The sequence below is a fragment of the Aphelocoma coerulescens genome, chromosome 4A (assembly GCF_041296385.1).
Source record: "Aphelocoma coerulescens isolate FSJ_1873_10779 chromosome 4A, UR_Acoe_1.0, whole genome shotgun sequence".
Classification (NCBI taxonomy): Eukaryota; Metazoa; Chordata; class Aves; order Passeriformes; family Corvidae; genus Aphelocoma; species Aphelocoma coerulescens.
The window spans coordinates 20,911,186-20,937,884 of NC_091018.1; the positions used below are offsets into that span (position 1 = coordinate 20,911,186).

At 54.8% G+C, this 26,699-nt stretch overlaps 3 protein-coding genes across 12 annotated transcripts in view; 2 read left to right on the plus strand and 1 right to left on the minus strand.

Moving 5' to 3' along the window:
• Nucleotides 1–982: 982 nt before the first annotated feature.
• On the minus strand, nt 983–3,875 carry LOC138110258 (centrin-2-like). Its single transcript, XM_069014966.1, has 5 exons — nt 3,801–3,875; nt 3,451–3,609; nt 2,367–2,495; nt 1,585–1,722; nt 983–1,185 (listed from the first exon to the last, which is right to left on the minus strand). The coding sequence occupies exons 1-5, from the start codon at nt 3,873–3,875 to the stop codon at nt 1,096–1,098; spliced, it is 591 nt and encodes a 196-aa protein (XP_068871067.1). The 3' UTR covers nt 983–1,095.
• A 228-nt stretch (nt 3,876–4,103) lies between these two features.
• Nucleotides 4,104–14,903, plus strand: NSDHL (NAD(P) dependent steroid dehydrogenase-like). 4 transcript variants are annotated; one of them, XM_069015735.1, is made up of 9 exons: nt 4,104–4,190; nt 4,770–4,820; nt 4,900–4,962; nt 6,994–7,161; nt 8,780–8,926; nt 9,934–10,062; nt 11,382–11,524; nt 12,593–12,695; nt 13,270–14,903. In XM_069015735.1, the coding sequence occupies exons 2-9, from the start codon at nt 4,800–4,802 to the stop codon at nt 13,603–13,605; spliced, it is 1,110 nt and encodes a 369-aa protein (XP_068871836.1). In that variant the 5' UTR covers nt 4,104–4,190; nt 4,770–4,799; the 3' UTR covers nt 13,606–14,903. The 4 variants fall into 4 exon arrangements, with proteins under 4 accessions (XP_068871836.1, XP_068871833.1, XP_068871835.1 ...); XM_069015732.1 differs by lacking the exon at nt 4,900–4,962; XM_069015733.1 differs by lacking the exons at nt 4,104–4,190; nt 4,900–4,962 and adding an exon at nt 4,218–4,240.
• A 6,807-nt stretch (nt 14,904–21,710) lies between these two features.
• Nucleotides 21,711–26,699, plus strand: part of ZNF185 (zinc finger protein 185 with LIM domain) — a 29,727-nt gene continuing 24,738 nt past the window's right edge. For all 7 annotated transcript variants that reach the window (XM_069015736.1, XM_069015741.1, XM_069015742.1 and 4 more), the window contains exon 1: nt 21,711–21,778. The gene's annotated coding sequence lies outside the window, so the exon portion shown is untranslated. The remainder of the gene's footprint in view (nt 21,779–26,699) is intronic.

Here is a 26,699-nt window from a genome sequence, read left to right on the forward strand (position 1 = left end):
AAGGCTCACCTGGTCCAACCTTTCCTGGTAAAAATGCTGTCTGGACAAGGTGGCCCAGCAGCCTGTCCTGATGAGCCCTCAAGTGCCCCAGCGTGGGGAATCCACCCCTTCCAACACTTTTCTCACTGTACAAAGTCCTCTGGTGCCCATTCAGAACCTCCCCAGGAATACCCTGTACCCATTATCCCTTGTCTTTTCCATGATTCCTCATGAAAAGGGAGTTTCCACCTCCTTTGTAGCCACCCTTCAAATACCAAACATGATGACAAGGTCTCCCCTAATTCTCATTTTCCCAAGGCTGAACAACCTCACTTCTCTCAGCCTTTCCTCACCTGGGAGCTCCCCAGGCTTTGGCTCATCTCTGTGGCCTTTCTCTAGATCCTCTCCAGCCTGGCCACATCTTTCTTTTGGCAGAGTGGGGATCTAAACTCTTTCCACAACTCTGATGGCTTAAAATAAGACACTTTATTTAAAATCCAACCCCATGTGCAGCCTCTGAGCCTCCCTGCGAGCACACAGAGCTCCCAGCACAGCACTGGGAATGTCCTTCTGCAAAGATTCCTCCAGCCATGTGAACTGAACACAAGGAAAGTTACAGCAGTTTATTTTTTGTTTGAGTTTAAAGAATGCCCTAAAAAAGGGAGGGAAGGGATAATCCCCATAAAACAGGTTCTAAAAAGCTGGTCCCTGCAAATATGTCATAAAAAGAGTTCACTGTAGGGCCCAAACCAAGACATAAACCCCAAACAGGTTTACATTGCACAAGAGATTTACACTGTCTGGTTTTGAGTCATCTCTTGACCAAACTAGAACCATTCTGACCTATTTTGTCAGTCAGAAAAGGGTCTGGATTTGGTCACACGAATGTGATTTGTGTATTTAAAGGAGTGTAAACATCACAACCAGCAGCCACCTGCTGCCTGCAAACAGGGTGGTGCAAACTGCTCCCAAACACCTTTAAAACTTCTAAACAAAAAGCTTCAAACAGAACTGACCTGCATTTTCTGCTGCCTCCAAAGAAACCAAGACACTACAAAAGTGAGGCCCCCACCCAAGGAATGCACACAAGTGCAAAGGAATGAATCCCACTGGGCTTCAGTAAAGGCTGGTTTTCTTCATGATCCTCAGGAATTCCTGCTCGCTCACTTCCCCATCCCCATCCCGATCTGCCTCATCAATCATCTCCTGCAAGAGATTTGGGGGCAGCAGTTAGGAGGGGTTTGGGTTCATTCAGAGTTAGAGCCACTCTTGAGCTGTGCTGGAGGGGACAGTGGTGGCTCAACCTCAGACAAAATATTTCCTAGAATCTGCTTTGCTGGGTGTATTTACACAGAACCCTGAGCAGGAAATACTCCAGGAAATGTCCTGGGGGAAACAAAGGGCTTGGAGCAGAGTCATTCCTTTCACATCCCTGCAGCTCCACAAAACTGCAACCTGAGGATCCCATTCCTACATCCACGTGGCCTCATCCCATCCCTGACCTCAAAACCCCCAGACTGCCAGAAATTCCTCCCTTCCTACCAGCACAGGGAGGATTTCCCTCCCAGCTCCAGCATAAAGATCCCCCAAACACCAGGTCCAAACCTGCAGCTCTTCATCTGTGAGGTTCTCCCCCAATTCTTTGGCCACATGTTTGAGGTTTTTGAAAGAGATTTTTCCAGTTTCATCATCATCAAAGAGTTTGAAAGCTTTGAGAATCTCCTCTTTGGAATCTTTTTCAGCCTTAAGGAAGAAGGAATGAGTTTAAGGTAAGAGAGGAGTGGTTGTGTTGTAGGTGGCACTGAAAATAAAGTTATAACTGATTTGATGGACTGAGAAACCCTTGGGAACAAACCCAGAGGAGCCCAGCCAGCAGGAATTACACATAAAAGCTGAGAGGAAACAGAGACACAGCCATAATTCCAGAATTTCAGGCTTTCAGGGATTTTTTTCCATCCTGGCTATCCAGATGTCTTTGGGATTTCACTATCAGGATGTTCTGCTATTAAATATCTGGGTTTTTTAAAATATTTTTCAAAGCAGAGATTTATTCTGTAAATTAGAATTCAAGGAAAGGAAACACCCCCGTGCCAGACATCAACACTCCAACAGCTTCCTGCAGCTCAGAGCTGGTTTCCATCTGGGAGCAGAACCTTTTCCCCTTTTTTCAAACACAAAAATCCCCTCTGGTTGTCAAAGAAACTTGTTCATGAGATCGTGATTTTAATTTTCCCCTGAAAAACGAGAGAGCCCAGGACAGGGACTACCCCAACTTTGACATGTTTAATTGTTAGGATTAAAGCAGTGCTTTAATCTCCCTTTAATGAGATAAAAGGCCCTCAGCCACTTCAGAATTCCCTTTGTTTGGACCTGTAAAACATCCATACCATTCTCTGTGTCATCACTGCCAGGAAGTCATGGAAGCCGATTTTTCCTGTCCCTTCCTTATCCATGTCTGAGATCATTTTCTTGATCTCTTCTTTCTTAGGTTCAAACCCCAGGGCCCTCATGGCCACCTGGAAGGACAAAATGAGTTATAAACCCTACAAAAACCATCAACAGAACCACGGGAGAGGGGGGAAGCGGTGAACTTCCTGCCACATCGTGGCCAAACGTTCCGTGGCTCCAGGAAAACAGGGGCAGGCTGAGAGCGGGGCTGCTCTGCACTCAAGGGACACAGGAAACAGGGATCTAAACATTCCCATTCCGGAATTGTCCTCCAGCTAACCCAGGAATTCCCTACACACACTCTCACCACCTCAAGCTGGTCAAGCACAGGGAATTTGAAGAGGTTTATTTTTCATTCTGGTGATAAAATCTCGGTGGGGAAATGTTTTCCTCCTTTGGTAAAGGGCCAAGCAGCAGGTTTGAAACCAGATCTCCTCCCTGGGGCCTCGGGGAGCATCTGGGACATCCACGTGAAGAATGGGAAGGACAAATTCTGGCAGCAAAGTCAGTCCTAATTTATTGATGACTGTTCTTCCCCAAGGGCTGGGCTGGGGAGGGATCAGAAGGGTTTGGCAATGAACAAAAGGATGAAAATGAGGAACATTGGTGGATTCCACAGCCGGGATAATTTTAATAACAACAATAATAACAACAGCAACAACAGGAATAATAAGAATAAAGAAGCATTAAATCCTCTCCAAGACAAGAGGGGAAACCCCCCCCCCACACTTTTTTAATGTGCACAACCCCTTTTTTTGATGTTTTATGAACAGAGAAGGAGTTGGGACTGAAAGCACAGAATCACTCATGAATTTTGGGGCAGCCTGGCCTCAAACACTCTGGATAAGAGCAGTAAAGAGCTGCAAATCAAGAGAAAAATGTGCTTTTTGCCCACCAGGTTTTATGCTGGAGGGAGGAGGGGAGAAACCCAGGAGACTCCTGTGCTGTTTAAGGTTATTTTGGCATTCACGGCCCTGTTCTCTTACAACCTCGGTCACTCTGGGCTTCCAGGGAAACCCCGACCTTCAGCTCCTTGACATCGATGCTGCCGCTGCCGTCGGTGTCGAAGAGCTCGAAGGCCTCGCGGATCTCCCGCTGCTGCTCCTCCGGCAGCTCCAGCTTGGGACTCGCCTTCTTCCTCTGGGACGCAGCTCCCAGCGACGACTTCTTAAAGCCGGAGGCCTCGGCACGGTACAAGGGGGGGTCAGGGCGGCGGCACCGGCTCAGCCCCCTCACAACCCCAGAGTTTCCGAGCCCCCTCGCAGTCCCCTCGGAGCTTCTGAGTGCCCTCAGCGCCCTCGCCGTCCCCTGACAGCCCTTCCACCGCCCCTCCCCGCTCCCGAGCCCCTCAGGCCCGCCCTCAGCGCTCTCACCATCCCGCCGCCTTCACTCCGGCCGGCCTCAATATCGCGCCCTCCCATTGGCTGCCGCCCCCACGCCGCTGCCATGGCAACGCGCGCTCCTATTGGCTGCCGCGAGGGCGGAGCCAAGGGGTGAATGACCGCGTGGGGAAAAATCTCCTCCTTCCTTCAACGCGATTGGCGGGAGGGAGGAGGCGTTGGGCCAATCAGCGAGCGGGAGCGGGCTGGCGCGATGCTCGCCCCAGGGAAAGAGGCGGGAATGGGGGGGAGTGGGCGGGGTCTGGCGGGAGGCGCGGCGCTGATTGGTGGAGAGCAGCCAGGGGGCGTGGCCGGGGGCGGCGCTCACTGAGGGCAGCGGCGGCGGCGAGAGGGGTCCGGGAGGGTCCTGGCAGCTGCGCAAAGGTGCTGGGAGCAGCGGGGAGCGGTCTCTGGGCTGTGGGAGGAGGCCTAGGGTCCGTGGGCGAGGTCCTGGGGGAATGTGGAAAGGCACTGGGAAGGAGCTGGAAGCAGTGGTGGAGGTCCTGGGGCCGTGGGGAGGGTCCTGGGGACTATGGGTGAGGTCCTAAAGGCCGTGGGGGGCTCTGGGATGGGGCTGAAAGAGCTGGGGGGGAGCTGGAGATGCAGCAGTTCGTAAACTGCATTTGGGAGAGGGATGAGGTGTTAAGGGATAGGGGGGTGGAAGAGGGAACAGCTGGGGGGGGGATCGCCCTGTGCCCCTGCTTTCAAACCAGCTCCGTGTTCCAGGTGGACAGGCGCCAATCCTGCCTCTTCTTGGCTTTTTCCTTGGAATTTCAGAGGGCTTTCAGAACAATAAAGAGAGCCAGGCCAACACCTGCAGGTGCTGATTTGGTTTGGAGGAACAGGGAGAATTCACTCCCTCTCCTCATCCTTCTTTAGCATAATGGCTTCAAGCCTTGATTTCTCGAACTGGAAATGTGTTATTTCATCGGGAATAAAACAATATTCTCCCTTTTTTTCAAGGATTCTGGCGGATAGTGCCTCACCCGAGCCATGGCCACGCGCCTCAGAGCGGTGAGTTGGGGCCTGACGCGGTGCTTTGGGAAGATTTGTCTTGCAGAAACAAATTCATAAACGTTCTGCACATCACTAGGGAAGACACGAGGCTGACCCCGCATTAATGAACATTCTGGGGAGAAAACCTGATTTTTCCAAGGTATAATTTGGATAGGTTGCACTCCTACTTTAAAATCAATGTGGGCGTGCGTAGCTTGGCTTGCTATGAATATTATCCTGTGCAATGTCGAATCATGGAGAGTTTATTATAAAGTTATTTATAGTTGTGGCTGCTCCATCCCTGCGAGTGTCCAAGGCCAGGTTGGACGGGGCTTGGAGCAACCTGGGCTGGAGGGGGTGGAATAAAATGAGCTTTAAGGTCCCTCCCAACCCAAACCAGGGGTTCTGTGATTCCTCTGAAGCCTCGGCAGTGCTCTGAGGTTCAGAGGCAGAGGGCAGCATTCTGCTGCTGTAAAACTTCACTTCAGGCACATCTCGGAGCAGTTTGGGTGCTCCTGGTTCGTGGAGAGTGCCCTGGGATCAGGGAATGCCAGGGAATTCCACCTTTGGGGTGGAAGGGACCCGGTGGGAAAGGGTACAGGGGAAGGCAAGGGAAAAGGGCAGTGGAAGGGAGTGAGTGCCTTTTGAGGAGAAGCTGGAACAGTTTCTGTCCCCTCAGCAGCTGTCCCCCCTCAGACTGAATCCCTCCATCCTCACCACACCGCATCCCAAAGGGCCATGTCCGCTCGTTTTCGGAACACTTCCAGGGATGGGGCCTCCAGAGCTCCCTGGGCAGCCCCTGCCAGGGCTTGGCCACTCTTCCAGTGAAGAAATGTTCCCAATATCCACCCTGAGCCTCCCCTGGCCCAGCCTGAGGCCGTTCCCTCTCCTCCTGTCCCTGTTCCCTGGCAGCAGAGCCCGACCCCCCCGGCTGCCCCCTCCTGTCAGGGACTTGTGCAGAGCCACAAGGTCCCCCCTGAGCTCCTTTGCTCCAGGCTGAGCCCTTTCCCAGCTGCTCCTCACAGGATTTATGCTCCAGACCCCGATCAGACTCCCCTTTGCGTGGCCCATCCTGAATAAAAGGTTGTGCTTTGATGTAGCTCAGGGAACTGCTCGGATTTCTCCTGTGCATAACCCAGCACTTGGCAGCAGAACCTTTGCTTGAGGATGTGCCCTGCAAAGCTTGTGAACAGTGGCTGTCTTTGTGTGGCTCGGGGGTGCAGGCTCCCTCAGGGACCCCTGCAGAGGTGGGGGCTGTGTTACAGCCAGGAGTGAAACTGTTCCCAGCCAGCACAGAGCATTCTTTGTGTAAAAGCTCCCTCACACTCAGGGCCTGGCTGTTCTGTGCTGGCAGTGAGGCCTTTGGTCTCAGTCTAGTCAGATGAGTGGCCAGGCTGAAGTCTGTTAATTAGTGACTGCAATCATTGATTTACAGAGCTTAAGGAAAAAGGAAGGAAGAACTAATGACTGAGAATTAGTCCCTGCCTTTACCTGGTTGCTTTCTTGGCTCTGAGTGTCACAGGCTCTGAGAGTGGTGATGGTTTTAACACTCTGCATTAGTGGTGCCAGGAGGCTGAAACACATCCCAGAATCATCCCAGAGTGGTCTGGGTTGGGAGGGACCTTAAAACTCATCCAGTGCCACCCCTGCCATGGCAGGGACACCTCCCACTGTCCCAGGCTGCTCCAGCCTGGCCTTGGGCACTTCCAGGGATCCAGGGGCAGCCACAGCCTCTCTGGGCACCCTGTGCCAGGGCCTGCCCACCCTCACAGGGGGGAATTCCATCCCAATATCCCACCTAACCTTGCCCTTGGGCAGTGCAAGCCATTCCCTGTGTCCTGTCCCTGCATGCTGTTGTAAACAGCCTCTCTCCATCTTTCTTGCCGACTCCCTTCAAATTCTCTTTGCTTCACCATCCAGGCCGAGTTTGTGGAGGCCAATCCTCTTTCCCTTCCCTCCTCCCTGAGCCTCTTGGTTGTGAGGATGAGGATTTCCCCTTCCAAAATCCAACCAGAGTGTCTGCACTCAGGACTCCCTGTGACAGCACCGAGCTTTGATGGCCCAATTCAAACTCCTCCAGTGCAGCTGCTGAGTAGTTGAGCAGAATTCCAGCTCGTTGAGATCCAGGGAGGCTCAGGTCAGTTTGCTGGTGTGTCCCTGCCTGTTGAGGAGCTGTCCCCTGTCCCTGCAGGCTGGAGCTGGCAGGAGCTGCACCGTGATCGGGGGCTCGGGGTTCCTGGGGCAGCACATGGTGGAGCAGCTGCTGGCCAAGGGCTACAGCGTCAACGTCTTCGACATGCACAAGAGGTTTGAGAGTGACCAGGTGACCTTCTTCCAGGGAGACCTGTGTGACAAGGAGGTGAGGGAAGGGCACAGGCAGGTCTTGCACCTGGGGAGGAACAACCCTGGGCACCAGGACAGGCTGGGGATGACCTGCTGGAGAAGGAGCTGGGGTCCTGGTGGACAACAACCTCTCCATGAGCCAGCAGTGTGGCCTGGGGGCACGAAGGACAGGGGGATCCTGGGGGGCGTTGGGAGGAGCTTTGCTGAGAGGTTGGGGAGGGTGTTTGTGCAAGCACTGAGCCTTGCCTGAAGCACTGGAACCCCCGGAGGCCCTGCCCAGGTTGTCAGAGGGGGTGCAGATGTGTCCCCCCAACCCTTCCCTGTGGTGTATCCCCAGCACTTTTCCTTGGAAGCCTCTGAAGGGAGCAGATCTGGTGTCAGATGTCTGGCTTCTGCTGGGAGCTGGAAAGAACGGGACTGGTTCATGCTAATGCTGTGCATTGCTGTTAGCTGAGATTCACAGGGTAATTACAGCCCCTGCGCTAATTGCAGGGGCTCTCTCAGCTCCATGAGAAAGGCACAGCTCATATTCCCAACAGCCAGGGCAGGAGGAGTGGGAGCCTTGGCCAAGGCCTGCGTGAGCCATGTGGGAGATGACTCTGGGACAGTCCCCTGCACTCAGCCCGTGCCACGGGGAACTTGGAGCCTGCTGCTTCCTCAGTGCCCCAACTCCAGGTAGTCCTGAGCCTCGTGCCTGCACTTGGGAATTGCAGGGAGCTCAGCCTGGACAGCCTCCAGCTCTGGGGAAGCTCCCAGGATCTCTCTGGAAGGAAGACAGGATGTGGCGTGCAGTGAGGCCAGGACATTGTGGAGATCCTGGCTGCCAACCCCATCCCAGCTGCCCACCTTTACAGAGGGACCAGGACTTGAAATGCAGCTGTTCCCATGAAGAGAAGAGCTGGTTTCTTTCCCTCCTGGTGATTGACACTTTACTGTGCTGTAAATCAAGTCCCTCTGGATGGGAGAGAATTTACTGAAAGTCCTTGCAAGGAGTTTCAAAGATAAACCCAGACTTTTCCTTGAGTTTCAATGCTTCCAGATAGTTGTTTATTAAGTCTTACCAGAGAAACAGAGCCACTAACGTGACCCAGGTACAGCATAGAAGGAAGAAAAGTAGGAGTGAGTCTAATTGTCAAGATTTACACAGCCTTTTAAAGATATTTTAACCAGTAGTTACTAAAAACGTACATTATTTTCACTTTCCTACCAATTATTCAGTAACACGGGCAGGAACTGCGGAATTTTCTATCCAGTTATTCCAAACTACTTTTCCTGCAGAACATGGAGTGGTAGAAGAAGGAGAAGAAGGTTTAGAGAACAACAACAATCCTCCATGTTGATATTTTTTACTCTTACCTATTTACTACACAGAGAAGCCCAAAACCTCTACATTTTTCACCCTGTGCCAATCTCACCTCGTCGTCCATCACCTCATTCCCACCACTGCATTTCCTGATTCTTGTCTGACCGTTGGTAATTTTTTCCAAGGTTTGAAGCTAAACCAGTGCTGTCCAGGGGGGTAAGAACCCCTCAAAGCAGGCAGAGGAATCCTCTCGGCCCTCGGGGTCCCCGCAGTGACTTTCCCCCTGCCAGTGGCTTTGCCCCAGTGCCGAGTCCCCGCTGCTCTCCTGCAGGCCCTGCTGCCAGCCCTGCGAGGCGTGGCCGTGGTGTTCCACTGTGCATCGCCAGCGCCCGCCAGTGACAACAGGGAGCTCTTCTACAGGGTGAACTTCATGGGAACCAAGGCAGTCATTGAGGCCTGCAGAGAAGCTGGAGTGCAGGTGAGGCGAGGCTGGAACGGCCCAGGGAGGCTGGGAGAGGCTGGTGGACTTTGTCACCATCACAGGCTGGTGCCAGCCTCGTTTGGGAGGGGACAGAGGGCTCTGAGATAATGAATTCCCACTTATTCCATCAAAACCAGTGCAGGAGAGACTCTGTGGTCTCCTGCTTAGCGTGAACTCAATCCCTGTTTGCCACAGGAAGCCACACTGGGATGTCCATTAAAAAGCCATTAAAATGTCCCCCTAGCTGGGAGTCACCCTGCGAGAGGAGCACCTCACAAGTGGCTTTTTCCTGCTTTCCTAAGGGGATAGGCCTGGAGATGGCTGTTCCAGCAGTGGGAATGTTCCTTGCTGTGGAATGAGGAGGAACACCCTTGTGCCATAATCTCGGTGTCGTTTGGTTTAGGAAGTGAATTGCCCACAAAAGAAAGAGCCTGAGGAAGCCAGGCTGCTGTCCAGCAGCCTGGAATTGAAGGTTACATTTTCTCCTTAGGTTATTTGGATATCCCATAAATTAGGTTATTTGGATATCCCATAAATTTTCGTTTAAATTCATTTATTTCATTTCTTTTAAATTTATTGATTCATCTATTAGATTCATTTCATCTAAATCATCCCACAAAAACACCCAAGGTTTCTTTTTTTGGGTTAACCTACTGTGACCTATTACTGTCAAGATGAGCAAATCTTTGTTAAAAACACTGGGTGTTGGGTGCTCCAAGCCTCTGGTTTTCCTGGAGAAGTTGCCCCTGGATTGAGTGCCTTGGGTGTTTGTTGGAATGTTTTAATCTCCTTCAGGTAGCACTAAATGGTGGGACAGAATGAATTTAAAAGGGGAATTCTCTCACCTGCAGTTTCTGTTCATCTTCTGCTAGACTCAGCTTATTTTCTGTAAGATCAGTTGCTTAAATATCATTATTATCATTATTATCTTTACTCACCCTTTGTAAATAACGACCCTTTTATTTTAGGCTTTAACCACCGGTTTTCTCCCCTGTCTCCTGCAGAAATTGGTGTTAACCAGCAGTGCCAGTGTAGTTTTTGAGGGCACAGACATAAAAAATGGCTCAGAAGACCTCCCCTATGCACAAAAACCTATTGATTACTACACAGAAACCAAGATCCTGCAGGAGAAGGTATTTGGCAATGGTTAAATTGTTACTTTTTGATGTAGTCACTTAATAAAAAGAGAATAAAATCAAGCTGTGGCACGAATTGCCAGAGAGGCTGAAGGCAATCCGGTGTGACACCGCAGAGGTGGTTCCAGGACTGCCAGAGGTGTCACTGCCATGGAAGAGCTGTGGGATAATCCCAGTCCTCACCTGCCACAGCTTTGGTTTAAGAGCAGTTGGGGGGAGTTTTTTGTCTTCTCTGCTTCTTTCCTTGATTTGCAGCCTGAGTTTAGAGTTGGGAATGTGAACAAGGAGATGAGGTGGGAGCGTGGCCTGAGCTGAGAGGGGCACAGGCCGTTCCTGAAAATATTAATGTTCAAAAAGATCTCCAGACATCTGAGAGCTCACAGCCTTGGACACTTGCACAGCAGCAGCACCTGCTCTGGCTCCTGTTCTTACTGCTGCAGCATCTGTGGGTCAAATGTGGGATAGCAGTGCTTTCAATCAAAGGAGCAGAGCTTTTTGGGATCCTTCTCCCATGGCTTGCATTTCAGTTGTGGGAAGAATCCGTGCTTTTTGTGCCAGCAGAATTGAGAGTCCCTTCCACGCTGCTGCTGACGGTGTGAGAGCCTTGAAGGATTTTCCTCCAAAAGAGCTTAATTAATTTTAATTGTGAAAACATCTGTTCCTTCACCAGCACTTTGCAGGAACTGGTAAAGGGGAAGCTGAGGAGCAGCAATCAAGGGTAGCCCGAATGCTGGTGATTATGGCTTTGTTTTGGGGGAAACTGAAAGGATTCCGAGGGCTTTTGTCTGTGCCTCCTCCACAGAAATTCCAGCAGCTGTTGGAAATGAGCAGAACATGTTGTTTAGGAGCTCCCAGGAGAATGAAATCTCCTCCAGAGTTGCTGAATGTGCTGCTGGAGCTGCCAGGGAGATGGGATCACCCCCTCCTGAGGCAGATCCAGGGGGGCTGGGCTGGGAATGGCTGCTGGGAGGGACAGAGATGGAATTCCTGAGTGTCCTCCTTTGCTCCAGCTGTGCACAAGGAGTTCATGGGGTGAAGGAGCTTGGACAGCTCCTCTGGCAAAGCCTTCCCTTCCTTTGTCAATTCGTTGAGTGCTCAGCCATAAAAACTGATTTTTGTCTGGTTTTCTTCTCAAGGAGAAGTGGCAGAGATGGGAAGGAAGGAAGGATCACCTGGAAAGACAGGAGGGGATAATAATCCTTCCATGGGTTCCTTCCCAAGGAGATGGGGACCCCCCAGCCCCTTTAAGGATCATCTTGGGACGCGTTGCTGAGCTCCTTTTTCCTTCCTGACTTTGTCCTCCTCTTTCCCTGCAGGAGGTGCTCAGTGCCAATGACCCAGACAACAATTTCTTCACCACTGCAATCCGTCCCCACGGAATATTCGGTCCCAGAGACCCTCAGCTGGTTCCCATCCTCGTCCAGGCAGCTCAGAGTGGCAAAATGAAGTTCATCATTGGGTGAGCAGGGCCCAGGCATTGCAGAGCTGGGGCAGAATCAGTGCTGGATCACAAAGCCCTTCTGGAAGGGAACAAAAGGAAATCACTTGTGTTTCTTTTATTTGTCACTTTTGATCCCCTTTTCTTTCCTTAAAAATCCTGTGTTAGGGGCTCATTCCCTGCCATGATGAGTGCCCATAATGCCAAAGGAATATCCATGAGGAAGGCTGGCATGCCTTGAGCTGTCTGAAGAGCTGTGCTGCTAATATGAGGAAGCTCAGATTTTATCATAATTAACTTGCTGTTAATTTAATTAATACGCACTTGTGGTACTTGAGGTTCTGGCAATTAAAATCCCTATGAAGTATGAAATGCTAAAAGTATTGTAACATTTCTGATTACCAGATCAGAGGCATTTGCCTTCTTATTGAGCCTTAGAGCTTCTAGTGGAGCCCTGGAATTTCAGAGCACAGCAACTGAAACTCTTCCTTGCTCTGAAATCCCAGTGGTGGAACAAGATGAGCTCTAAGCTCCTTTCCAGCCCAAACCATTCCCTGATTCTCTGATTGGCTGGACTCTGGAAAGTGATAAGCAGATTAATTTTCGGGGCCTGTGTAGAAACAGATCTCACACAGTGAGTTAAACCTGATCCAGCTGAGGCTGAAGGTGGCTTCTTGGGGGAGTCAGAATTCCTTGAGCCGAGCAATTCCTGATTGGAAGTTTGTCCTTAAGTGACACTCTCTGTGCTTGTCACCCCTCTGCCTCTGTTCTGCTTCTGTGGATCACTGCTGATCCCCAGACCTGCAGGGTCTGCAGCTCCCAGGCTTTTGGCAGCTTGGGAGGTTTAAAAACGGTGCTGCTGCAGGAATGGCAGCTCTGCTGGGAGCTGGGACAACAGCAACCCTCCCTTCTCCAAAATACCTGAGGGTAGTCCCACCCTCTGCCAGGGTATGGCCTGGAATGGCAGCACCAGGGAGAAGGAAAGGGACACTTGGGATAAGTTTATCCCGGGTGAAAGTCCTCCCTTTTGCCACGAGCACATTTTCAGCCCGGCTTGTCTTGGGGCTGAACTTCCTTTTCTGTGTGCAGGGATGGGAAGAACCTGGTGGATTTCACCTACGTGGAGAACGTGGTCCATGGGCACATCCTGGCTGCAGAGAAGCTGCACAAAGGCTCTGCCCTGTGTGGCAAGGTGAGAGGGGAGGGGAGGGGAGGGAAGGGAAGGGATCCCCAGCCTCTCCTGATTCCTGAGTGTCCCAGGCATCCGTCCTGCAGGGGAGGGGAGCTCCAGGTTCTGTGGTGGCCACCTGGGCTGAGCTGGATATCCTTAATGGATATCCTTAATTTCCTGCTGTGAAACTCCTTGTGAGGGGCAATCCAGGCAGAACTGGGGGAGCCACGAGGTACACGTGGAAACACAGGAGCCTTTAGGGTGCACTTCTGAACAGGAGGAACTTTTCCAGCTTTTCGTGGTCCCGCCGTGCTCTGGGCACTCTGAGGTGTTTTAACCTGTTGGGTCTGTGCTGTGCCATCAGTTTGGTTGACACTTCTGAGGAATCCTGGCCTCTGAAGTGCTGGAAGTAGCTGGTTTGCTTGGAAAAGCAGGGATTCCCTCCTCTTCACACAGAGGTGGGCAGTGCAAAGCAGTTTGTCAGGACAGTGGGGGTCATGTCCTGTGCAGGAGCAGGAGATAGGCCATCACAGAGCCAGACCTGGGAAATCCACCATGGCTTTAACTCCTGGCTTCTCCTCTCCCTCTCTTCCAGGCCTTTCACATCACCAATGATGAACCAATTCCCTTCTGGACGTTCATGTCCCGGATCCTGACCGGCCTGGACTACGACCCTCCCAAGTACCACATCCCCTACTGGCTGGCCTATTACCTGTCCCTGCTGCTGTCCCTGCTGCTGGCCCTGCTCAGGCCCCTGGTGACCATCAAGGCCACCTTCACGCCCATGAGGGTGGCCCTGGCTGGGACCTTCCACTACTACAGCTGTGAGAGGGCCAAGAGGGCCATGGGCTACAGCCCCGTGGTGAGCCTGGACGAGGCCATCGCCAGGACAGTGCAGAGCTACCCCGGCCTGCGCCGGGCCCGGGCCTGACAGCCCTGCCTGGAGCTTCTCCTGCTTCATTCCCATCACTACTGACAGCTCAACGTGGAGCAAATGTCACCAATCCCCAGGAATTTGGAGTTGTCCTGAAATTTCTCTCCCTCCTCCTCCTCCTCCTCCTTCTCGCCATTCCCTCGTGTGGGAGCTGTGCTAAGAGTTTGTTTCTTGGATGTGACTTTTGTTTGGAAACAGCTGCTGAACTCTCTGGGCTGTGAATAAACACCCTGCTGTGCCCTCTTCAATCCCAGGCAGGCACACCAGCATTCCTGCTCTCCTCTCCCCACCCTTGTCCCGTGTTTTGTTGCTCTGGTGACAGCAGCCACCCCTTCCCAGAGCTGCGGGCTGGGTAACAAACACTTCCCATGGCTGGCTCCCCTCTGGGCTTTGGCTTTGCTCTCCACAAGAGAGCCCCGTGCCAAAAAGGAGTTCTGCCACCATCTCTTAACTCATTGCAGCTCCTTTGGTTTTCCTTCTGTGATTAGGGGGTGTTCTGTGATTAGGGCTTCTCACTGAGGCAGCAGAAGGAACCCATGAGGAGCGGGTTCCTTTGGCCATGCAGGGTTTATTTCTGTCCCAAAAGAACCCAAATAAATCCCACAGAGATGACTTCCCAGCCTTGTGTCCCATCTCTGAAAGGGCAGATCCCACTCTCAGCACAAACAGGATTTTCGTGATTCCCTGTTGGGGGCAGAGATCTTTGGGAGCTGCCTGACAGCAGCCCCAGCACTGTCTCACCACAACCCCCTTCCCACAAGATCTGCACTGAGCTCCTCCTCCCTGCCCTGTTCGTGCTGCTCATGGGGATTTCTTTGACCATTTAGTCCGTGAAAAAGCCTCTTTCCCACGAGGAAATGGGTACAAAGCGATGGTCCCCGAGCTGTTTCCTGTGGCATGTCTGTTAAATGTTCTTTGCCCTCTAATCTTTCTAAGCGCTGCAGTTCTGGTTTGGTTTCAGATGAGGAGTTTGGGTTCGAGCTGGAGTTTCCCCCCATGCAAATTCCTGGCTCCCTGGGACTTCTGGTGTTCCAGATTTCAGAAGGATGGGAAGTGCCTCAGTCGCAGAATTAGGGAATCCTGGGATGGTGTGGGTTGGGAGGGACCTTAAAGCTCATCCCATTCCACCCCCAGGGACACCTTCCACTGTCCCAGGCTGCTCCAAGCCCCGTCCAACCTGGCCTGGGACACTTCCAGGGATCCAGGGCCAGCCACAACCTCAACCACAACGAGCCTTAACCTCACCTGCGAGCTCAGTGTGCTGCTTGAGTCCCATTAAATGGGTTTTATTTTAACTTCTGTCTGTTTTCTGGGAAGTTTTATGTTGGGCTTCTTTTCCTGGGAATTTTTATCTGCTGGTTAACAGCTGTTTTTACCAACCTCGGCCTTGCTTGATCTTGAAGTGAATGCTGGCCGGGCCATGCTGGTTGGCACTGGTCGGTGCCCCGGCCTGCTGGGAGCAGGGATTGCACTGCCTCCCACAGGGAGGGAATAGGGTCGGGTGGAAGTGGAAGGGTTCAGGATTACCCGAAGCCGAGCAGGAGGTAAATCACTGAATGCCTTTTGCCCTCTCGATGGCATTTCGCAGCTGGACCCGCCTGGCAGCTCCGATCCGCCCCAAAAGGGCCCTGTCTGTGCTCGGACACAGCTCCAGGGCAGGGTCACTCCTCTCCCTGTCCTTGGAGCCTGGCAGGGTGAGGGGTGAAGGTGCTCCCGGAGCAGGAGGCTCTGGAAGCTGCAGTCAGCAGGATCACAGCAGGGCAGTGGGGTTCCCTCACACGGGAAGGGATCCAGAGGTTTGCTGGGATGGGGAGCAGTCCCCAGTTCCCGAGGTGGCACTGAGGGAAGGGCTGTGTCACACTGGGATGAGGACAGTCCCCAATTCCCCGGGTGGCACTGAGGGAAGGGCTGTGTCACACTGGGATGGGGACAGTCCCCAATTCCCCGGCTGGCACTAAGGGAAGGGCTGTGTCACACCCGGGATGGGGACAGTCCCCAATTCCCAAGGTGGCACTGAGGGAAGGGCTGTGTCACACTGGGATGAGGACAGTCCCCAATTCCCCGGGTGGCACTGAGGGAAGGGCTGTGTCACACTGGGATGGGGACAATTCCCAATTCCCGAGGTGGCACTGAGGGAAGGGCTGTGTCACACTGGGATGGGGACAATTCCCAATTCCCCGGCTGGCACTGAGGGAAGGGCTGTGTCACACTGGGATGGGGACAATTCCCAATTCCCCGGGTGGCACTGAGGGAAGGGCTGTGTCACACTGGGATGGGGACAATTCCCAATTCCCCGGCTGGCACTGAGGGAAGGGCTGTGTCACCCCCGGGCCCGGGCCGGCTCTCCCGGTGGATCAGGGAGCTGCCAGCGCTCCTGTGGCTCTGAGCGTTGCTGTTTCCCGAGCACAGGTAACCAGGGAGTGTTGCTGTGCCTCCGTCCCCGGCCACAACACAGCAGGGACCTTGCTGGATCCACGGCCCCTTCCAGCCCTGCTCCAGCCTCCTCCTCTCAACTCATTTCCCAGTTCTAATAAGCAGAAATCCCATCCTGGGTGGTTTGGGGCAGCTGAGGAGATCCTTCTGTTGTGTTCTGCCTGGATATTTTTGTTGTGCCACCTCTTCAGCACAGGGAGGAGCTGGAGCTGCTGGAGCCAGGCCAGGGGAGGCACCAGGATGAGCAGAGGGATGGAGCAGCTCTGCTGGGAGGAAAGGCTGAGGGAACTGGGGTTGTTCAGCCTGGAGAGGAGAAGCTCTGGGTGACCTCAGTGTGGCCTTGCAGGGCCTGAAGGAACAAACTGGAAACATGGAGAGAGACGATTCACAAGGGATGGAGAGGCAGGACACAGGGAGGGGTCGGATGGGATATTGGGAAGGAATTGTTCCCTGTGAGGGTGGGCAGGCCCTGGCACAGGGTGCCCAGAGCAGCTGTGGCTGCCCCTGGATCCCTGGCAGTGCCCAAGGCCAGGCTGGACACTGGGGCTGGGAGCAGCCTGGGACAGTGGGAGGTGTCCCTGCCCATGGCAGGGGTGGAACTGGATGGGCTTTAAGGTCCCTTCCCACCCAAACCAGTCTGGGATTTTTGTGCCCCCAGTCTGCATTCTGTGTGTCTCAGCGAGCAGAGGCTGTGAAGCAGAATTGCCACTATCAAACTTTCCTTCCAAGCATCCAGGATCAAATGCAGGTGCAGCCTGTCCTTGTCAGTAACACTCCACAGGAGCTCCCCAGGACTTCAAAGAGTTCCCTGGAGCACTCTCATCAAACTCCTTATCTCCCTCTCTGCTTTCCTGGCTTTTCCTTGCTGCAGCTCCTGATTTTGCTGACCTGAGACTGGTTTTGGCAGTGGGAGAGATGAAGAGAGATCTTCTGCTGCTTATCCTGGAGAAAGGAGAGGGAGGGAAGCAAGAGAGGATTAAAAGTGCTTTTCTAGGGGGAGTTAACCAAACCCCCATTTCCCCTCTTACAGAGACTGCAAAGGGAATTGTCCAAGGAATTCCTTTCAGTCTTGCCCTTGGAGTGTGGGGGAAGCTCTGGTCCAGACACACCTCCAGAGAGGAAAAAGGGTGGCTTGTGTGTAATTACCAGAAATAGGTAAGAGAAAAAATGGATAAAAGCAGGTCAGAAGTGACCCTGCACGTCCAGGGAGAGAAAAGGCACAGAGGGCACTGCAGTCCAGCCCGAACTGGGCGTGCAGGAGGTGTCCCAGACCAGGCTGGACAGGGCTGGCAGCAACCTGGGATAGCGGGAGGTGTCCCTGCCCATGGGGTGGAACAAGATGGACTTTAAGGTCCCTTCCAACCCAAACCATTCCGAGATTTGGTGAGGTTTGGGAGGAGTGTAACATCTGCACCCTGCTGTGGGGTCTCCAGACACAGGGATCCAGGACATGCTGCAGGGCTCAAACCAGCGTTTTGGGAAGCTGTGGAAGGGGTGGCTCCTACCCCAGTGCTTGCTGTTACCCAAATGTGCTGATGCCAGGGAGCACCAGGACATTCCCACACCTCCCAACCACGGCAGGACAGGCCGGCCTCTGCTTCCCGGGAGAATTCTCTCCCGAGTTTCGCTGCCGCTTGTGCAAGAGCCCCGGGCCGGTGCCAGGCCCACGGGGGGGGGAGAGTGGTGCAACCTGGGCCCTGTCAGGGCAGGGGGAAGAGCAGCTTGTTTGCCTCAGAGCCTGCAGGGAGCTCGCAGAGCTGCTGAGGAGAAATCAGCATCTCCCTGCTTGCGCCAGAGCGCGTTTGGGGTGTTCCTGGTGGCACCGCGGTGTCCCTGCCTCGGCTGGCACTCGGCCACGGCCTCTGCTGACAACAACCTTTCGTGTCAGTGCTGGCACTCCTGAGCTCCAGGAGTGTGCAGGTGTGTCCGTGGCCACGGGGAGATCGTTGTATTCCAGCAGGGAATAGTTTGGGATAGACAATTCTGAGCTGCTACCTGCTATTAGGAAGGTGAGGTCTGGCGTTCTGGCAGAGCTCTGGAATGACACCTCATGAAAAACCAGTTTGATTCCCTCGTAACAGGTGGGTGTAGTGGTTTTACACCCTGCTACTCACCACAGCTCTGCTGGGGCTCAGCTGGGCTTGGGGGTGGTGGCACCTCTGCAAAGCCCACGGGACTGACGGGTTACTCACCTGCCCTCCCCCTTCAGCACCAGGGAGGGGCTGGAGAAAGTGGTATCGGGAAAGCAGGAAATGTTCCAGAGCAGCCCCGTGCTCTGGAGTGGGGTTGGTGGATTTCTCACCACTAGAAAACACTAAAAAAATGTTAAAGGATGTTGCAGGAGCTGTTCAAACACAGGCGGGGCTGCTGAGGGTGTCTCTGCTGGAGTCACCGCCGCCACAGGAACGATTTGGTGAAATCCCCGTCCCATAAAATTGTCTGCTTGGATTTCCAGGGTGGAGCAGGTTCCTTGCACCCGGCTGTGCTGGAAATGGCAGCGAGGCGCTACCCAGGGCACTTCTGCTGCTTCTTTGAAATGATTTTTTTAACACCAGTGCTCCAGGTCCTGCGAGCCCGTCCCTGGCAGGCATTCCCTGCAGCCAGGGAGCAGTTTCTGTGGCTGCAGCATCCTCGTGGGATGGCATTCCCACGTCTCACTGATCCCAGCTGCTCCGCTCTGCAGCACTGAGGAGGGAAGGGAGGCAGAACAGCAGCAGAACAAGGATTAGTCAGTGCCAGCTTCACGAGAAAGGGGCCTGTGTGCTTTCCTTGGAGAGGGGATTCCACGAAAATCCATCCCCTGGTAAAGTCAGATACTCCAGGCTGAAATTTATTTTATAACAATAGTGTTTTTACCTGGAGCAGGGGGAAAAGGCTCGTTTTTCCTGCTCTCCCGTGCTGCAGGAATGTGTGAGTGCCCCTGGAGAAGCTGTGGGGTTGGGATGGCAGACAGGACCTCGCTCCTGCTCGGGGCTGGGCTCAGGCACAGCTTTACCTGAACCTTGGCTCATGGCTCAGGATGGGGCCAGGCCTGCAGGGTGGGGCTTCAAGCCAGAACCACTTGGTTTTAACCAAATTTAGTGGGAAAATGGAAAAATTCTGGATTCTGCTCAGGTCAGATGAATATAAAAGACTTCTTTTGTTGACTTCCGCACAAAGACTTCAACTTTTGTTTGCCCCAAAGGTGTGCAGGGCACCTGTGCTGCTCCAGGTGAGGCTGCTCCTGCCAGGGAGACCGAGGCTGGGGCCTTTTCCTGGAGCACCCTGAGTTTGTCAGTATTTAACTGGTTCAGTATTTTACTCCCACTGTGAACAGAAATCCAGAGTCTTTATCCCGAGCCTCTGGTAGAAGCTGTCAGCTCCTTCAGGCCCTGCGAGGCCACACTGAGCTCACCCCAGAGCTTCTCCTCTCCAGGCTGAACAACCCCAGCTCTCCCAGCCTTTCCTCCCAGCAGAGCTGCTCCATCCCTCTGCTCATCCTGGTGCCTCCCCTGGCCTGGCTCCAGCAGCTCCAGCTCCTCCCTGTGCTGGGCCCCAGGGCTGGGGCAGCTCTGCAGGGGGGGTCTCACCTGAGCACAGGGGCACAGGGGCAGAATCCCCCCTTTTCCTGCTGCCCACGCTGTGGGGATTCATCTCCTAAGCCACCACCGACCCGGGGGTGTTGCTGCGGGAGCTCCTCATCCATTTCTCTCAGTGTTTGATATCAAAGTGTTCATAGCAGATCCTTTTTTTGACCCTTCAGCGTGGAGCAGTGCGTTCCCACTGGGGAAAAACAGAGCCCCGAGTCCCTGGGTGGCCCTCTCGTGCTCGAGGACCTCTTGTACCTGCAGGGCTGGCCAGGCCGGGTTGTTAGTCACTGCTGTTTCGGGGAAGAACCCGGACAAACCTTCAGCAAAGCCTGGGATGACTCAGGGCTTACTGAAAATAAAGCTGCACTGTCAGCTGGAGCCCTGGAGCAGAGGATGCTCTCTGAGGAAGGGTCTGGGCTGCGTTCTTACAGCCGGCTTTAAACAACTCCGGTTTCCCTGAGCTGGACACCCCGAGCCGCCGGGAGCTCAGGGCGCGGCTCTGAATATCCCGGCTTATCTCGGCCGGGATCAGCGGCAGCCGCGGAGCAAAGCTCAGCTGAGCCCGGCTGCTGCTGCTGCTGAGCCTGAGGAGATCGGAGAGGGAGATCTGGGGCTGGAGGAACGCGTTAATGCCTGAAAATCCCTGATGTCATCCCCGCTGTGCTGCTGGGAGCCAGGGCTGGGTTATCGGCCCTGTTCGAGCACATCCCGCTCGGGAGGGGAGGGGAGGGGATGGGCTGGGCTGGGCTGGGCTGGGATGGGATGGGATGGGATGGGATGGGATGGGATGGGATGGGATGGGATGGGATGGGATGGGATGGGGTATTTGCCCAGCAGATCCGGGGGGAGACTGCAGGAGCTTTTCTTTCCAGCTGCTAAAGTGTCAGCGTTACCTGTGCCTGGATCATGGAGCAGGAGAAAGGGGGTCCCAGTGGGTGCAGAGGAGGGGAGGGGGTCCTGGCAGGTGCTTGGTTGGGGCTTTGTCACCTCCAGGGCTGGAGGAGGCCCCGGAGCTGCTCCAGGGCTGGAGCCCCTCTGGAGCTGGGCTGGGAGAGCTGGGGGTGCTCAGCTGGAGAAGGGAAGGACACAGGGAGAGCTCAGAGCCCCTGGCAGGGCCTAAAGGGGCTCCAGGAGAGCTGCAGAGGGACTGGGGACAAGGCATGGAGGGACAGGACCCAGGGAATGGCTTCCCAGTGCCAGAGGGCAGGGCTGGATGGGAGATTGGGCAGGAATTGTTCCCTGGGAGGGTGGGCAGGCCCTGGCACAGGGTGCCCAGAGCAGCTGGGGCTGCCCCTGGATCCCTGGCAGTGCCCAAGGCCAGGCTGGACATTGGGGCTGGGAGCAGCCTGGGACAGTGGGAGGTGTCCCTGCCATGGCAGGGGTGGCACTGGATGGGCTTTAAGGTCCTCCCAACCCAAACCATTCCACGATTATCTGGTTGTCACCCTCCTGTGGCAGTGCCAGGCTGAAGCCCTGGCTCCTCAGGACAGCTCTAAACACACATCCCCAGCTGCCAGTCTTTAGGAAGTGGCAAAAAGCGTGTCCCAGGGTCTGGCTGTGCCAGGCTGTCACCACAGCCGGGCCTCGGGGGCCGTTCGGTGACCGGCGCAATTAGAAAGGGAAATAAACTGAGGAAGAGCGGAATGCCCGGCAATTTCCTGGGTGATTATGGCATCTGTGGGCCCCGTTAATGAGTTCGAAGCAGACAATCAGTGTCGAGCGCTAATTACAGCCCCGCTCCCTGATGCTCCCTGGGTACCACGGCCCTTCAGCGGCTCCGAGCCTCCGGAGCACCCGAGCAGCAGCGCGGGCCCTGCTGCCCCTTCCCGGCAGCCAAGCCCGGGCAGTGCTTGCCCTGAGGAGAAACTCCATGGGGTGAGAGCTGGGGGGCTGCTCTGGGCTGTGCCAGTGGCCCACAGGGCCGGGGACCGTGGCATCCGCTGGAGAATGCCAGGAATGCAGAGCAGAGCCTACAGGGAGGGGAGCCCGTGCCGCCGAATGGAGAAACCTGTTTGATTCCCCTGAAGGGCGAAACACACCCAAGTCTCCTCCTCAAAACAAGGCTTGGCTTCCCGGAGCCAGCCCTCTCGGCAGGTAAGGGCTCAGGTGTGCCACAGCCGCGCCGGGAGAGCTGCGCATCGGGACCCGCGCCCGGGGAGCCGCCGCAGGTAGGGCCGGGCTGGGCAGCCCCGAGCCTGGCACCGGAGCTGGGGGTGCTGCACCCGCTCCCCTGCCCGGCAGGGCGAGGAAGAGGAGGGCTGTGCTGTCCTGAGGGGGGACACCCCGAGGGACACCTAAATCCTCCTCCTGCAAGGGGGAGTGGAGCTTGGCGGGGGTGCCTTGGATCCAAGTGCGGTGGATCTGGCGTGCGGTGGGTGCTGCAGGGATGGGATGGGGTTCCTACAGGAACGGGAGTGAGGCTGAGGTTTGGCTCTGGGGCTTCTCTGCACCTGTCTGATCTCAAATTCCCTCCCTGCCCGCGGCCCCACGTCCTCCTAAAATCCTTTCCCCTCTGGATTTCCACGGGGCACGGCAGTGACCTGCCTGGGACAGGTCTGGGTGTGGGCAGAGACCAGGAAAAATTCAAGCCTGTGACCCTTGACAACCTCGGGAGAGGTTCAGCTCTTTTTGCCTCTCCAGCCCCTCCTTCCCAGGACTACTGTGGGACACGGGGGGTGCAGGCAGAGATTTCTCCCTCTCCTGCTCTGCCTTGTTTTGTTTCTCCCTGAATTAGTGTGAAATCAGCACCCTGGGAAGGAGTGGCAAAGCTGGCACAGAGGAGCGAGCACCTCCCTGTCCTTGCTTCATCCGAGCCAAGGGAATGTCATCCCCTTTCCCTGTCCCACCCTCTGCTCCAGGACAGGCCCCTCGCAGGAGGATGAGCTGGGTTCACCTGGGCAGGTTGGCAAGCAGGGATGTCCTCCCTCCTCAGCTGGATCAGGATGTTTTATTTAGGATATTTTATTTGTTTTGTTATAAACCTGGTTTATTTTATCCATCCAGCCAACGATTCAGTACATCTCGTCCCAAAAAATGATCAGGACTTAAGTGGAAGTCCCAATTTCTACAAGTGGCTGATTTTAGTTTTCCTTTACAAAAAGTTGTGTTTTCTTGGCAAAACCTTGTGGTGTCTCTGTGATGTCATGAGGCTTCAGTGAGCTTTTGTCCTGCTCTGTCTGAGGGTCAGTGACACAAACACAGAGCTCCACCTTTGACACAAACCCCATTTTTCCTTCCTTTTTCCTTTCATCTTTGGGACATCAAGGCTCAAGGTCAGCGGTGTGTGGGTGTGGTGAACGTCCTGCACATCCTTCCTTTCAAACCCAGAAATTAGCTGAGCAATTAGGAATTAATTCCATGTAATTAGAGCAATGAAACTGCACGCCCAGGATGGTGAAAATTCATTTCGAGTTTTTGGCAGTAGCAGGGGTGAGTTTTTGTGCTGGGGGTGGTCCTGCTGGCAGCTCCCAGCACGGCAGAGCCCCAGGATGATCCCTTGGGATGGGCAGGTCTGTGCGCTGCTCTCATGAAGTTTATGCCACACTTCCCTGACTTCAGTGGCACAAGGTTGTGCCAGCTCCATCTGGATTTGATTTTTTTTTATTGTGGGATGTGTGGTTGGGAGCGAATGAAAGGAAATTCTAATTGTGCAGTTGCAGCTTTTCAGGCGTTGTCTGGAGCACGGCTGGAACGTGTCTGTGTTGCCCCTGTTTGTGAGGTTTGGGCAGGATTCCCCACTCCAGCTGCAGGATTTCATCCCTTTGCCCCCTGTTCAGGGAAAAAGAGATGTTCAGTGTCCTCAGGTCATGGAGACGAGATCCCAAGGGAATGTGGTGCTGCAATGAGGCTCCTCAGAGCTCCTGCACAGCCCTCAGGCTCTGCTGCAGCCACAAATGGGGTCATGGGACACAGGCTCAGGACAGAGCTTCAGGATGGACACCAGCAGGAATTTCTCCATGGAAAGGGTGGCAGGCCTTGGCAGGGGCTGCCCAGGGAGGTTTGGAGTGCCCATCCCTGGAGGTGTCCAAGGAAGGCCTGGAGGTGGCACTCAGAGCTCTGGGCTGGGGACAAGGTGGGCATCGGGCACGGCTTGGACTCAATCCTGGAGGGTTTTTCTAGCCTCAGGGATTCTGGGATTGTGAGTGCTTCTGTGGCTCGTGAACCAGGCAGCCATGAGCTGCTGTGTTGGACAAGTCCAGAAGGGTGGATTTAAGGTTTGCCTGGACTGTTTCAGTTATTGAATTCCTGACTGTTCACAGCTTGACTTTAGAAATCTCCTGGTGCTTCTTAAATATCCCCAAGTGTGCATCAGCGTTCAGTAGTCACTGCTTGGAAAAAGGGAAAGGCAGGAATAAAAATCCTGCCCTGTCCTTCAGAACAGCTGAGCACTGTCTAAAACCATGGAATCCTGGAATGGTTTGGGTTGGAAGGACCTTAAAGCCCATCCAGTGCCACCCCTGCCATGGCAAGGACACCTTCCACTGTCCCAGGGTGCTCCAAGCTCTGTCCAGCCTGGCCTCGGACACTGCCAGGGATGCAGGGACACCCTGTGCCAGGGCTCCAGGCTGTGGGTCTGGACTTCCAGAGGCTCCCTCAGAACCTCCCCCTCCCAGCACGGAGCCTCCTGTGTGCAGGAGCTGGGATGAGACCCTCAGGTGCAGGCTGTGAGTCCCCAGTGTGGAACCTGAGGTGAAATTCCCACTGCCCCTTGTGTCCCCAAGGGCAGGCAGCGGGAGAGGAGTGCCCACCCTTCCCAGGAACGGGATGGGCTTTAAGTCAGAGCTCAAAGGTGAACTAAATCCAGTTTTAAGAACGCTGGCTTAAAAATGTCACAGCACCGGGCCCAGGTGCTGCTCCAGCAGGAGCTGCCTGGAGCTGGGATGGTGGCAGGGGTTAGCGTGGGTCTGGCAGGGTTTGTTCCAGCTCGGTGCTGTCCCTTCTCAGCAGATCAGGTGTCGGGTGACAGCAGAGCAGGGACAAGGTTTGCATTGTGTGCTCTGGCTGGTGCAGAGAAATTCGACTCTGTGCCCTGCCGGGAGGCAGAGCTGTGGTCTGGATCAGCCATCCCGCAGCTGGGAAACTGCTGCTGGGGCAGGAAACGTGTGCTAAAGGAAAAAGGAAAAGCCTTTCCCCTGCTCTCCTTCCCGTGTGTTTCCAGAAGCTGGGCTCGAGCTGCTGGGTGTCACAGCAAATCCCCACCTTCCACACGGGAGCGGGGACCTGGCCTGGAGGGAGGGCTGGAGGCCAAAACTCTCAGCAGGCTTTAGGAGGCTCCAAGGAAGGAGGTTCAAACCTCTTGCAAGCTTTAAATACATTTTAATTTGAGGCTTGTGAAGGTCAGAACAGGCATCAATTATCCTCAAACCAGGAGATTTTTCCGCATGACTGCCCTGGGTCCTGTTTGCAGTCGAGGCCCTTCGGGTCACCGGCCAAGTCCCCCATTAGTGCCCAGCTCCTGGGGGAAACGAGTTCTGTGCTGGTGGCCAGGGGCAGGGGGAGCACGGAGAGCTCCATGGAGAGCTCTGGCACGGGCTCAGCCAGCGGGAGCAGAGCCTGGAGCTGCTGCTGGATCGCCTCGGGTGGGACTTGGATCACGGCAGAATGGGATCACCGTGGGCAGGACGGGATCACCATGGGCAGGACAGGATCCCCATGGGGCCTGGATCACCGTGGGCAGGACGGGATCACCATGGGCAGGACAGGATCCCCATGGGGCCTGGATCACCGTGGGCAGGACGGGATCACCATGGGCAGGACAGGATCACCGTGGGCAGGACAGGATCCCCACGGGGCCTGGATCACCGTGGGCAGGACGGGATCACCGTGGGCAGGACAGGATCCCCACAGGGCCTGGATCATCACAAGCAGGACGGGATCCCTTCAGATCCCACATGGGCTTTGGGCTGAGGGAAATAACCCTGGTGAGGGCACAGGTTGGTATCTGTGGATGACCTTTGTGTGAGGCACCCAGAGTTTTACTCCTTGTCCAGGAATCACAGAGTCACTGAGGTTGGAAGGGACCTTCAAGGTCATCCAGTGCCACCAAGGCCTTGCACGGACAGGGACGGCAGCAGTGGGACCTGGGGGTTCCTGTCCCAAAAGGGCCCCGCTGGGAGAGCCTTTGCAGGTGCAGAGCATCGCTGTGCAGGACGAGGGATCAGCAGGGAAAAGGGAGAGTGGAGCTGTGGAGCTTGGGACAGCCCATCCCAGGGCCAGGGAGCAAAACCCTGGGAGCAGGAGAGCTGGAAGCTGGACTTGGTGGTTGGCCTGGCTGCGGGGACAGTTCAGGAGTCTGAAGCCACCCGCGGTGCTCCCAGGAATGCTGGATTTATGGGATCAAAGCAGCTCCGCTTCCCTTTCCCGGGGCATTCCTTCAGTCCTCAGAACTGGGTCCAACGTGGGATCCAGCTCATCCCCAAAACACACAGAGAGCAAGGTGCTATTAGGCACAAAGGGGCCATTACCCCGAGTGCCCTACAAACAGCAGGCTGAAAGCTTGTTATTAACATTTAAAAGTCCCAGTTGAGCCATCAAAAAGGAGGGTGGCTGGCAGGGAAGAGGAGCTCCCGTCAGCTTTAAAGGAACAGCGAGTGTTTCATCTCCTGCAGGGTAATTACAGCTTCTTAAGCGCTTTCCATGGAAAGCAGGATCCTTCCCAATTAAGGAATGGGCTGCTGATTTCAGGCACTTGAAGAATTTATTAGGGAAGGGCTGGTGTGGCTGTGCCTGCTCTCCTCAGGGGATGGGATGAGAGGGCAGGGACAGCTCACCCCCTCCAGGGCCAGGGCAGCTCCGTAACCTTGGGCACAGCTGTGGGTGCTCCCTCGTTCATCCCACGGGCTGTGATCCTTAGGGATCGCTCCCTGCTGGGGACAAGAGAGAAGTTTGTGGTGTTGGAGCTGCTTTAAAACTCCAGGGCACGGAAAGGCCGAGGCAGGGCAGGGACCCCACGGAGCCCAGAGCGTGCGGAGGAGAGCTGAGCTGGGCTCTGCCCCAGAGCACCTGAACATTGGCATCCAAACAAGGTTCCAGCTCCCTTTTCCTCATTAAATAGCCTGGAATCGCTTTCCTCATTAAATAGCTTGGAAT